Genomic DNA, 13,343 nt, shown 5'->3' with positions numbered 1-13,343 from the left:
TATTCAGAGCCAGGACTCGTCTGCCTGCAGGATACGGACGTGCTGAAGAGCTGAGCATACATGCAGCGAGCATGCTACTGTGACCTGAGTATGGGACGCCGTTTGTAAAGTTGTACATGTTAAACTGAACAAGCAATTTTTCCTACATTTAGCTCCAAAATACTAAAAAAGTGGTGTGAATTTTTAAAGTTGCTTTTTTATCACATTTTCTAAATGAACCAGTCAATGAACATTTATCCTTAACATTTACATTAACATTTAAGTTTAACATTTAACATTTACATTTAAGTTTAACATTACATTTAAGTTTGACATTAACATTTAAGTTTAACATTTACATTTAACATTTACATTTAAGTTTAACATTTACATTTACATTAACATTTAAGTTTAACATTTACATTTAGATTTAACATTTAGTAAATGTGATAAAAAAATGTGACTTTGAAAAATTCACATCTCATGTTTTTTTAGTATTTTGGAGCTAAATGTAAGAAAAATTTTGTGTTCATTTTGCAATTTAACAAACGTCTCTTTCAGGGGACACAGCAGCTTGACACCGCAGACTGACAGTGTATCTATACACTCTCCAGCAAAAAGACGAGATTGATGTTTTTTTTTTTCCTGTCTTCTATATTTGCTAAACATCTACAGAAGTAGACCCCGGTGCTCCCTCTGGGAAACGAGATCTGTTGTTTTCTCTGTCTGGGCACGGCACACTGGCAACCTCTGAAAATAAAGTGCATAAATACAAAGACATAAAAACAAGAGGACAAGCAGCCATTATCCTTTTGTTTTGTGTGTTGCTCTGGAGCTCAGAGCACTTCTTCACCCATGAAAGGCTCTGCTGCATCCCCATGTGACCTCAGCAGAGGCAAATTGGGCAGCAGGCCAAGAGTAAAAAAATAAATAAATATATTACATAGCTTATGGAAATGACAGATAATCAGGCCATTAATCTCTACATAATTAACTGCAAAGAGGACAAAAGGCTCCTTATGGAAGATAAATCAATGTTTTCTGCAGTAAGAATTAGATAACAGGCTGTGAGAGGAGTTTAAATGCGGGGTCAGTGATTAACAGTCACACCTTACTTCCTCCTGTGGAATCTGGAGGTTTGCTGTTAATAGAACGGTCGCCTATCCTTGGTGGGTCATCTGATAGTCACCTATGAATAGATTATCAGAGAGGAGGCGCCGAAGCATTGTCCTAGACTAGATATTTATTAAAAAACTTGATTTGCTTGATTAAAACGTTGATTACCCTGGCAAGGCTAGGCAAGGTAAATATGTGCAGTTTTGGGTTTTGGAGTGAACTGTTAATGGTCAAATAATTTAAGGAATTAGGAGCATTGTGTGTGTTTCTAAAAGACCAAAAATTTAAGAAATGGCAGAATGTTATCACGTCTTCCAATCTAGTTTACAACCTCAGATATATACCCAGGCCCTTATAGAAAACCCTATTAAGACCTGGAATAAATATGCATCCTGAATGATCAAGTCACAAATGGATAACTACAGGATCAGGCATAACATTATGACCAATGACAGGGGAGTAAATAACATTGACCATCTTAGGACATGTCCATTCTCTGATGAATAACTACACAATATTAGGAAGGTGGTCATAATGTTATGCCTGATCGGTGTGCGTGGCTTTAAACACATTCCGACCGATTTATCAGAAAGGCAGTTTAAGGCACATTTTTTGCACGAAAACCAAGGGTTGAATTCAGGCTGATTACTCAGCAGCCAAATATGATGACTGGAACTAAAACGGTGACTCTGCGGAGGCTTGAAGAAATGAAGTGGACCGATGACTGATCTGGAACAACAGAGGATCCTTGGCCTGAATACTAACCATTGATGTGTGTTCAGAGTTTGAACCATGCCTCAATTAAAAGTTGAGCCAGTTTATATAGTGAGAGAAGAGACAGTGTTCTGGGTAGATGCGACAATTCTGGTACATTTGTCGCTTTTGGGTCGCTTTTTTTGGCAGAAACTATAGAGAAAATTCACTATATAAAGACAGTGTGATAAAAGAGTGTGGAAAGGTTAGTGGAGACCAGCAGTGTTGTATGATTAGAGACAGTGCCTCTGAGGAAAAGACAAGAGGAAGAGCTGGAGGTTAGCAGAGCTGATAGGTTGCATGGATAGGATCAGGAATGAGTACATAAAGTTGGAGAGGCCAGGTTGACATGGTTTACACGTGTTCAGATGAGGGATATGGAATATGATGCTGAGGTTAGAGCTACAGGACAGGAGGTCCAGAGGAGGTTTATGGATGTAACAGGTCATGAAGGTGGTTGGTGTGAGAGTAGAGGATACAGAGGATATGATGAGATGGAAGCAGTTGACTCGCTGTGGTGACCCCTGAAAGGGAAAAACAGGAAGGAAAGGCAGAGATTGATTTAAGATAACCCAAGCAAACTGGAGACAAAGAACAAAATAAGGGTCAAAAAAAAAGTCTGCAGAGTAATCACTGGAGCTGGACTCAGAGGACAGATCTGTTATGGAGGGTTGGTGAGCAGATGAGTTAAGTTCAACAGGTGGACAGAGAGAGAGAGATTAGAAAACAGAGAAAACACAAGGGAAGGGAGCAAAATACAGAACCATGACAGTTCACGCCTGCATCTAATTCACTGATCAGGTATAATGTTCAATGATGGGAAGGGAACCACACGATAATACACAATTACTTCCCTTCTCCATGCACCTTGTTGCAGGTGTCACACCAGAAATAAAAACTTTTAGTGCTAATCTGCAAATGGTAGCATGGTAATACACTAACATATGAAAAGTCAAACTAATCAACCATAACATTATGTCCACCAGTGAAGCCTGTAACGTGTTACTCTACTCTCACTACTTTTTTTGCAGTAATCAATAATCTAACGCGTTACTATTTCCAAACCAGTAATCAGATTAAAGTTCTTTATCCAAGTTGCTGTGCGTTACTATTTTTCCCATTTTCGTGAGTCAAAATATTATATTTTTGCCTTTGTCTTCTTGGAGTGATGTATGCGACAAGTCACGCAGATAATGTTATGCCTGATCGGTGTATATATTCTTTCATATAATTTTATTTTGGAAACACAACTAGAATATATATTAAGTTACTGGTAAAAGTGGTTAATACGGTTAAACGTGCTTCTCCCCTCCACGTCTGGGCTCTTTAGATTTATAGTAAACCTGAAGGTGAACTGGACAGGGAGCAAATTGAGCCTCAACCTCCGCCGTCCAAAGGACAAGAGAAGGTCCTGGAGGGCGTGGAAATGCCACAACTGTCATATTTCACAGGAAGGCTATGAGTGGTCCTGCCTCAGTTTAGACCCTCTGCTTCATCTTCCTCCTCCTCCTCCTCCTCTTCATCGTCAACTTGTCCCCACATGCTCCTGCTGATGGATGAGCTCATTTGCTGCAAATCTCTCTCGAGTCAACCCGGGACACTGTTGTTGCCTCCGTGCTACTTACTTCAGATGTCGCTGAGAATAAGAGATCTCAGCGTATAAATACTGTACGTGGGCGCGTGGGAGCGCACGGGAAACTGCATGTTCAAGTGCACGTAGGAAAAAAAACGGACTCTTTTTAGAAGAAGTGGTTCTTAGCCTCAATGTTTTTACGGCAACACCCAGGAGAAACGCACACAAACACACACTGAACAATGCTGTTAGTATTGCATTTGTCTTAACAGCACCACAGAGGGCTGAATCAAAAACACTGTAAATGCAATAACACAGAGCAGGAAACTGCAGAAGATGTGATTGCCTTGTTTTCCCTCCTTGGTGATTTACAGGGTATACGGGCCAGTTCTTGTTCACTGTAGTCACTGAGACAATGGATCGGCAACAGGCACGCTTAAACCAATTTAGTGAATGAATTTCTTTGAGCAGAAGCATTGTCTCGCGTTAGATTGAAGTTCAAGCGTTGCTGTTTATTATTTCAGACTCATTGGTCAGACCGCAGTAACTTGGAAAGCAGCTTTCTAAAAATACATGTCCATAGATAAGCCACTCCATTCTGATGTGTCAGATTTGATACAGGCCATGTCTCTCTATCCGCCGGCCCCCGGCCTGCTCTGGCGACTGAGCCAGCCTTACAATAACTATGATGAATGCAGTGTCCGCAAGAACAAACCAGCCATTTGACACTTCATCTCCCTTGATGCATTATCTGCTAATATCCTGTGGATCCGTGGCGGGCCGTTTGAAGCTCGGAGATTTGGTGTGACCAGCCTCCGCCGAGGCCTCCGCTGCGCATAGGTGACTGCAATCATCTCACAAATGGCAACATCTTACTTCAAATGTGTTTTGTTAGTGGGAGCAGGCTTCAGGGGGATCAGACACAGCATCTGTGTCGCTGATTAGGAAAACCGACTCTGCCCAGCTGGGCCTTGAAAACTATCTCTGAGATCCTCTCCAGCTCCGATCCCACTGAGGACGTTTTAAAGGAAAATGGGTGCGTTCCAATCAAACTTCAAGAACCGAAATGTGTTTTCATCCGAGCAAGCAAATTTGATTTTGTGACACACTTGCTTGATGTGCATGAGCGAGGAGTAAGCTCAGCGTCCTTTAAATGTAGATGAAGTGACAGGTCTGACTTAGAGGAGTGTGGGGGGATGAGATAGATGAATGGGAGATAGAAGCCCTGCCATGAAATGGAAAGGATCACACACACACACACAGAAATAAAAATATCTCTTGAGAAGGGTATTAGCGGTTCAAGGGAGGGGGGAAAAAAAATAAGGCTTTCTGATATTTAGCAGCTGCCAGATGGGGATGCATCAGAAATCAGAAAAAAAGATTGCAGAGAAAGAGATAGTTTGGTTCCTTCAAAAGAGATGTTTTTTTTTTATTATTATTATTTTGGGGTGAGATGAATAAATTGCCAGTTATCTTTGAAGTTAATCCTGATTCAAGACATCAAAATGATTTGGTGATGATGTGTTTACAGAGGGCGGGGAGAGTCATCTGAGAGAATAAGTTCTGAAGGATTTCACTCGGATTTATACGCAAATAAACTCTCAAACCGTACCGGGTTTGACTGGTCACAGAGACTAATAGATTATCACTTTTTGTTTTTCCAAATGTAAAGGCTGTCTGGAGCTTTTACTTCACCAGCTGGCACGGCATGCCACTCATCCAAGTAGCTTTTTTATTTCTACAGGCCTAGCTGGGAAACATCCACGGATGTTATCCACCAGAAGCTCACATGACTAGTATCTGTTATGACTTAATATTTATCTGTTGCAGACGGAGGATGTCTGACGGAGTCAAATCTATGTAAAATTAGAAAATCCTTCTCTGAATGCAAAAGATTGACTGGTGGCAAAACTAAAAAAGCAAAAACATTAAGTTTTATCACATATCAGCCACTTACAGTCGAAGACAACTTTAGTTGATTGCGATTAAAAGGAAGGATTAGACTGAGACAATCATGAACAACTCTCTGTTAGCAGCACACACTTGATATCAGGTAAGATTAATGTCTAATAAAGGATCATGTTCAGCCTGGATGACATTGTGGGTTACACTAAATTGTGACTGAAATAATGTGAAGTTAATTATTTGGAGGATTCTTGATACATGCTAATGCTAACCCCTAGCTAACACAACGTTAGTTGTGTGTTTCAGGGTTGTCCAAGCAGAATTTGCCTTTACTACGTTACTCTCCACAGTGGTTCCACTTACTTACTGTAATATATTTGCTGGAGAGGCTTCGCTTGATGAAGACAGACTTCGTCTCCACTGTGTCCTCCTTTGGTCAAACCATCCATCCAGTGAGTGTGAGTGTAGGGAGTCAGTGAAAGTAGCCCCATCAGTCAGAGTCAACTTTTTAAAATAACACTCACGGTCTTGGAGAGTGAGTGTATTAGTATATTCTCTAAAATATGCATTTTCCTCGTCCATTCTTGCCAAAAAAGCTCTTTTGCCTCCAGTTAAGCCCCTAAAGATACCGTCACTTAGTGGAACAAACGTGAACAACACCCACAAGAAACCAAAAATTAACAATCTGGCTCCTACAGTTACAGAGAAGATTAAAGTTGTACGGTACATGAAATTTCAAGCGCCGTAGCCTGAAGTGCACCTCTCCAGACATGCAACTATATGTCACGGTGAGGCAGAGCAGAGCTACGATTGGTCCACTCAGTAGTAGCATGTTTCCACTTTAGTATTCACAATTTCTTCTACATCTCCGCAGTTTTCAAATTGATTGTTTTGGATCAATAAACACGTTGAGGAAAGGTTAACGGAGGAGATTTGGAGATACTGACTTTTGTACGACTTGTCTTTTGGCGAAATTTCAGGAAATGTTTCTGTTGCTATTGTTGAACGTGAAGCAGGAAGTAGACAAAAAATATGAACTCGACTGACAAAAAAGACACAACGCCAACTAGTGTTTGAGTGGAGCTGTTACATATATGTCTTGCACCGGCGTTGACTACGCTGTTTACCTCCTGCAGAAGAGTAAGCTGCACAATAAACGCCCTGTAAGTTGCGTGAACAGTAATTTTTTTCTCCTTTATTATTATATTTAGGTTATGGGTGTAGACCCTGAGCCACCTGTATGGCGCCCAGAGAGCACTTTAGGAGATAACAAGACAGAACTACCACTACTAATCCTGAAAAGGGACTGTCAGAAGTGGGATTCGAACCCACGCCTCCAGTGGAGACTGCGACCTGAACGCAGCGCCTTAGACCGCTCGGCCATCCTGACTCATAACTTCACCTGAAAACGGTTTCAAAATCGATGATATACAGTTCAAAAACAGTACAGTACTTGACAGCTTGAAAGTCGACTGTAATGATTTTAAATATCTACATGTGCCTTTTCTTAATATTTGACTGTAAATGTTACTGATGGCTACATGAACTTGTTTTCCTCAGAGTTTATACATAATGAAACCACCAGTCATAAATCAGCGAAGTGTTTTAAAACCACACACATCATTTTCCAGTTCTAATCACGAAAACTCAACTAAAACCAATTATTTATTCTAATGGAAATGAAGAAGAAAAAATGCTGGAAAACAGGAAAGACCTATAGCAGAGTTTACCCTGCTGAGCTGGACTGACTCAACCCTCGCCACTAATTAACATCCAGGAGAGGATGAGAGGAGGAAGTAATCAACGAATCAGCAGATGGTGTTTGGCTGCTGGGGATTGCACGTGCATGACTAGCAGGCACTTTCAGCTGTTAAGTCTACACACGCATTTGTCCGCATGAATAAAAGTTCAAGCACGAAGAAAGAAGGAACGTAGAAGGATGCATCAGATTTAGGAAGACGTTTTGGTACATTAACTTTAGACATGACCAGCAGCTTTTCTCAACATCTTGGAAGCGTAGCTGTGCTGTCCTGATATGCTGCTGGAGACACATGCAAAAACACCATCACTGTCATCAGCGCGACATCATCTGTGGGCGTCCTGACCTCAGCGAGAGATTAGCAACGGTTGGTGGATTTCTGATAACAGTTTAAGTTCTCAAGTTACATTACGCAATCCAGTGTGCTACCAGATATTAGCCTTGTGTCAGATTGCAGACAACAAATTGTGCTACTGGACATAATCAGTCCCATGGGAAGATAGTGTGGAAGACGCCTTTGAAAGGAATCAATGTGTTTTGCACCGTCTGTCTGCTTTGTTTGTATTTGTTTCTCATCCTTTTACTGTCAGCAGCTGTTCGTACCGTTGGCATTGTTTTTATATTGTCTGCACCATCTTGTCGAGCACTTTATGCTCCTAGTATTGTACTTAGTCTTATGTCTTCATGTAGCTCCATGGTTCTGGAGGAACGTCCACTCATCTCACTATGTACTATACATGCTATGCTATGCTATATACGGTTAAAATGACAATGACAATGTCTTTGACCTCTGACCTTTGAATTCCTCCGAGTATGAGAAGCTGGTGAGCAACTGTCAGCAGGACGAATGGAGAGCCTGGTGTCTCCCAGTGGAAGTCGAGTGCAGGAGATTTGCTGTCCAGTCTCCGGTCAGAGCCTTCAGTCGTTTGGAGATGGAGCCTTAAGAAGGTTGTGGCTCAAGAGAGGAGAGCCCTGGACTCAAAGTGGCTAGCTGTCTGGATACAAGCTAGGGCCTGATCCTTCTCAGAAGTCCCCTGGAGGATAGTGAAAGGCCTGAAACTCTAAATGAACCCATGAAAAACACCAGAGTGAAGCATCCACAAATATATTACTACAACCTACAGCAGGAAACACAACATTAGTCACTTTTAAACATTCATATTTAATGCCATGGTATATTCAAACTGGGCTTGTAGAATATTCTGCAAGTTTCCTGCACTAATGCACATAAGCTTGTCTCAAAGTTTTTAAGGTTCTCAGTCATCCAGATATGTCAGGTTGCCTCGTCCTATAGTGGTGTTTTTAGATATCCTTCATCTTTGTTCACATCTACTAGTTTAACCGTATTGACCCTTTGCAAACATGTCACAATTATCACGTGAGTAGGGAGACGGCACCTTGATGGACGGCACAAAGTGATAAATAGACAGGGAAATTCTAAAACCATCAACAAAAACAAATACAATGTTGTGACGTTTTTGGAGGACCTGTCCCCCAACTACAGCTGTCCACTAAAATGTCCCCAATATTAGCGTTTTATGAATGAGAAAGTTCTGTGCAGTTATTACAGTAGTCGGTCCACTATTGACATTACAGACGTCTGCTACCACACGAAATGTCCTGAACTGTAATGTGCATGCTTGTTTTAAATTTGACGTCCACTCTACTTCCGGTATCCGTCATGGCGTCCATATTTCGTTTGAGTGTAACGTAACATCATGTGCAGAGGCTCAGTACGTGAGAGATGGAATTCTTTAACAATAGCTGCACCAATTTTTTTTGTAAGGCAACTCCAGCAGCAGCAACAGCAGCAGCGACGACAGAGAATCTCAGTTTAATGTCTCACAGCGTAGCCTACAGACAGATTCTGGGCGCGATGCATCACACAAAGTGTCAGAAACATCTGTTCAATCTGTTTCGTGCTCCAGTGGACAGTATGCCGAGATCTCAGGGCACACGGCTACAAAAAAAAATAAAAAAATGAAGCACTGACAAGTCTGTCACACTTGATAAAAGAGGGAACAATGATAATCCTGTTGAAACTGCCGGGCAAAATGTGAGGGATGTGAGCAGCTTCGTACACTCGGCACCACACAGACCTGCCACTGAAACAGTCCAGATAACACAAAAAGAGCCTTTTGTGTCATCCTCAGCCTGCAACAGAGGTATTTCATGCCCCGGACAAACTGCTGTGTCCTTTGAGGGGTGAAACACAGGGGGGAGGCAGTGCGACTGGCTCACGATGGGACTGAGGAGCCCGGTCAACGCTGACAGAATAGAGTTCACTGGGATGTGAGAAGAGTCAGTCCTCAGGCAACAGATGAAGTGGTTCAGACGCAGACCAGCCGTGGCCAGGCGCTCGCTATTTGCCATCACGCCTTTAAAAGTTAAAAATACAACTAATTAGTCCTTCTTCAGGCCAGCGAGAGGTAGCAGCCTCCTCCCCACACCCATCACCCCATGTCCGAGCGCCCGACTCATGGGATCGGCATGAGTGCTTAATAAGTGCTAAAACAGACAGGAGCTCTATATAAAGCCCCTCAGAGATTTCTCCGGTTCAACACACCAGGCTTTGGCGAGCCTTTCCTTTTTCATCCCCTTGTTCATTAAGTAGATTTTAATAACTGGAATTTCAGTGAGTCAGCCCCAAGAGCCCAAAAGTAACTGGCTTTTATTTTTTTCTTGAAACATGGCCGAACAGACCAAAACAGAGTTGTCATGCGGGGAGTACGGCAGGCCCCTCCTCTGGTACCCCCTGAGAAAATGGTGGCAATCCAGTCGGCTTTTCGGTCAGGATGTTGGCCTGCCACCTCTACTGGAGCCAGGGGACGCTCGTTGGAAGGATGTGGACTGGCTCCAGAGGAGTTTGGCAGCCTGCTCCTGGCCGGGGTACATACCCGCTCCGCTGTTTGTGCCCCACATCTCAGAGTCGACGCATCATCCAGGCCAGAAGATTAGCCAGTGGAGGGTCAGCATGGACGTGGCTCACTTCTCCCCCTCGGAGATTTCGCTCAGCGTCAGAGACGGATTCCTGGAAGTTGGAGGTACGGAACTTTGGCTTGCAGCTCTGTTAATTAAACGGCTCACAAGGTTCACTTTGTCAACATTGCTAATTGCTTTTACACACAGAATAGTTTCTACTCTTAGTATAGGATTATAAATCTCTATCTAATATTGTTATCTATTATCTAAATAGACTCACAGTTCACAGAATAAATGTCTTAAAGGAAAACACTGATGTAGGGGTGGCTGAATGGAAAAAAAAAGAAGCTGCTTAAATAATGTGCTACGGGAAATTAAAATCACAGTTCTGTGGCAGAAATTAATTTCTGTGTTGAGTGGTTTTCTTCTTGTGTGCCCTCACATTCCTCCCCATAAACGGTAATCTGCCCCTAGGGAAGCACGAGGAGAGGCCAGACGAGCACGGATTTATTGCCAGATGTTTTACAAGGAAATACAGGTATGCAAAGTAAACATCAACGTTAACCTGTAGATGATAAAATACTCACAGTTTAAGGCTTTTAAACACCAGGCAGCAGCCGTGCACACAGAACCCAGGGTACGCTTGCAACAGTATTTGATCTCTGCAGTGCTCAGCGAGCTGTAAAATGAGACATTACGTACATTAGCTCCACTGTTAGCACTTTGCATGTAGAGGCATTGTAAACACGAGTTGTACAATTTTCAGGCTCCCAGCTGAGATGGATGTTACCAAACTCACGTCCACACTTTCTGTCGACGGCATCCTGACGGTGGAAGCTCCCGTCCCTGAAACCTCTGTCCCTGCTGCCTTCATCATTCCAATAAAGGTGATTACCACTGGAAAGTTTAAGCTATTTTATTTTTTTTTTTTAAATGCATGCTGATCAGCCACAACATTAAAACCACTGACAGGAGAAGTAAAGGAAACCAATTGACCATCTTGTGACAATTCAGTGTTCTGCTGGGAAAGTTTTGGACCTTCTATTCATTCATGTGGATGTTAGTTGAACATGTAGCACCCACCTAGAACAGACCAGGCACCTCCACCCATCCCTTCAACTCCAAAGGATTAACAACATTACCAGACACCGCAGGACACCCTCAGATGGACCATGTCCTTTCTCTGATGAGTCACAACTGTTTTGGAGGCACAAGGGAGACCTACACACTATTAGTAATATTGTTATGGCTGATTGGTATAATTTTAGAGCAACCTAGCTTATTGGACTGGTAGCAAACTCTGTCACCCGCTACTCCTAAAGCTCACTAATGGGTTATATCTTATCTCTTTCAATGTGTCCCCACATTTGAAATACAAATTCATTAGCAACGTGGGGAAAGAAAGCTGAGATATCTTTTGTATTTCATGCAAAAATGCAGGTGGAGATAGAGACGTCGGGAGAAGAGGAAGTAAAACGCGAGGAGGAGGAAGCAGAAGCAGCAGCCAGCCACACGGAGGCCGAGATACCATCCGCAGAGGATCACGGAGAACAGCCGCCATTAGAGACACATGACGGCCAGGTTCAACCTGGCAGTGCCACTGGAGAGATTCAGGAGGAGGAGGAGAAGGAGGAGAAAGAAGCGAAGGAGGAGAAGGAGGAGGAGACACTTGAAAAGCCAGAAGCAGAGTCCCAGCCTTCAGTGCCTGCAGATGACAAAGGCACAGAGAGTCTTCAAGATACTTCTGAGCACCAGGAAACCACGGAAAGCCAAGAAACCGCGGACCCATCCAAACTGCTGGAACAAAAAGAAGCTGCTGTGGATGGAGAGATGGAGGGAATGGCAGGTTCAGGAGAGGTGGCTGAGGAGATGATCCAGCCTGAGGAGCAGGAGCAGGAGCAGAAGCCGGACCAGGAGCAGGTCCAGGAGCCGGTCCAGGAGCAGGTCCAGGAGCAGGAGCAGAAGTCGGACCAGGAGCCTGTCCAGGAGCCAGTCCAGGAGCCGGCCCAGGAGCCGGTCCAGGAGCAGGTCCAGGAGCAGGTCCAGGAGCAGGTCCAGGAGCAGGTCCAAGAGCTGAAGTCTACCGACATAAAGCAAGAACACATCGAGTAAAGAAAAACACAGGATCATGTTGAGAAAACCCAGAAATAGCCTGCATAGCTTGCTTTGCACCAGTTCCACACGTGCATTCTAGTCAGTAGATTTACCAGCCACATAGTCATGCTGTCTTTGGAGCTCCAATAAAACACCGGCATGTGAAAAAAAAAACCTGTGTTTGTGTTACTCATTGCATCGACATGCTTTTATACCCTCACAGTCTTAAAATAAATCGCGGGCTACATATGTGCGAGTTCACAACTTTCTTTTGATGAATAATAAACTTGAGAGAATCGCAATCACCACCGTTGCTGAAAGATTTAAACAGTGATTCATTATCGGGCAGCTTCAGACATCAGTCAGATTCTATACGTGTGCACAGCTGTCACTTCCACATGAATAAATTGCCCAAAGAGAAACTGGCGGGATTTCAATGTCGCCGTTGCCATGGCAACAGCATATGCAGCGCCGCTAAATAAAACAGTTTATGCGAGATAAGACATCACACGTACACGCCTTTGCAACGCCGAGTAGTGTGGAAGCCTTTTGTTGTCGGCTTCAGTTTGGAAACTTTTTAAATTTAAAATGATCACCCCTCCCGATTCCAACACACAGAGAAGATTATTTTTGCAGTACACAACATGCTGTGGATGTGTCCCAATTCTTTTTTTTTATTTTTTATTTTTTTTCTCTCTCTCTCTGCACTTGCATTCAAAAGCTCTGGCAGGGCTGCTTCAATGAGTTCGGTCCATTCTGCAGCACACAGCAGCGGTGCCAATCTCACCCAGCACTAAGCCCTCCGCTAATCTGCTGCCCAGTTCCCTCTGTTATCCAACAATAACACCACAGGTCTCCCTGGAACCCTGGAACCCTGGAACCCTGGAACCAGGCCCGCGAGTGGCACAGTTCTTGGTGAAAGACACAGATGTTCAGACACACTGGGAGACGGGTCGGACGTTTTTATTGCAGGAGCCGATACAAAGACATCAACAGAAAAGAGCGGGAAGAAAATGTCTCTGAAAAAAAAAACAGTTTGTCTGTTATACTGCAAATCAGAGTCAGTGTATAATAATGTGGCACATATTAAGGTGTATTTACAGCACAGTATTAAGTCACACTTCAGAAGACGATGAGCACACAGGACAAACATACAAAATATAACTTATGTTTTATAGCTTTTAGCAACTAAGACAAAAGGTTGTTTTAAAAAAAATAATATGACGCTCTGACTTACTATGC

The 13,343-nt window shown here is 43.1% G+C and overlaps 1 protein-coding gene and 1 non-coding gene across 2 annotated transcripts; one reads left to right on the top strand and one right to left on the bottom strand.

Moving 5' to 3' along the window:
• Positions 1-6,633: 6,633 nt before the first annotated feature.
• On the bottom strand, positions 6,634-6,716 carry trnal-cag. Its single transcript has one exon. It is a non-coding gene; the product is annotated as a tRNA-Leu (tRNA).
• Positions 6,717-9,636: 2,920 nt separating this feature from the next.
• si:dkey-1k23.3 (heat shock protein 67B1) lies at positions 9,637-12,275 on the top strand. The gene is made up of 4 exons (XM_047591331.1): positions 9,637-10,129; positions 10,482-10,545; positions 10,774-10,894; positions 11,448-12,275. The coding sequence occupies exons 1-4, from the start codon at positions 9,775-9,777 to the stop codon at positions 12,117-12,119; spliced, it is 1,212 nt and encodes a 403-aa protein (XP_047447287.1). The 5' UTR covers positions 9,637-9,774; the 3' UTR covers positions 12,120-12,275.
• Positions 12,276-13,343: the final 1,068 nt, after the last annotated feature.

The sequence above is a fragment of the Mugil cephalus genome, chromosome 8 (assembly GCF_022458985.1).
Source record: "Mugil cephalus isolate CIBA_MC_2020 chromosome 8, CIBA_Mcephalus_1.1, whole genome shotgun sequence".
In the NCBI taxonomy this organism is placed as follows: domain Eukaryota; kingdom Metazoa; phylum Chordata; class Actinopteri; order Mugiliformes; family Mugilidae; genus Mugil; species Mugil cephalus.
The sequence above is the reverse complement of the archived record's forward strand: the minus strand, read 5'-3'. Positions and strand labels throughout refer to the sequence as shown.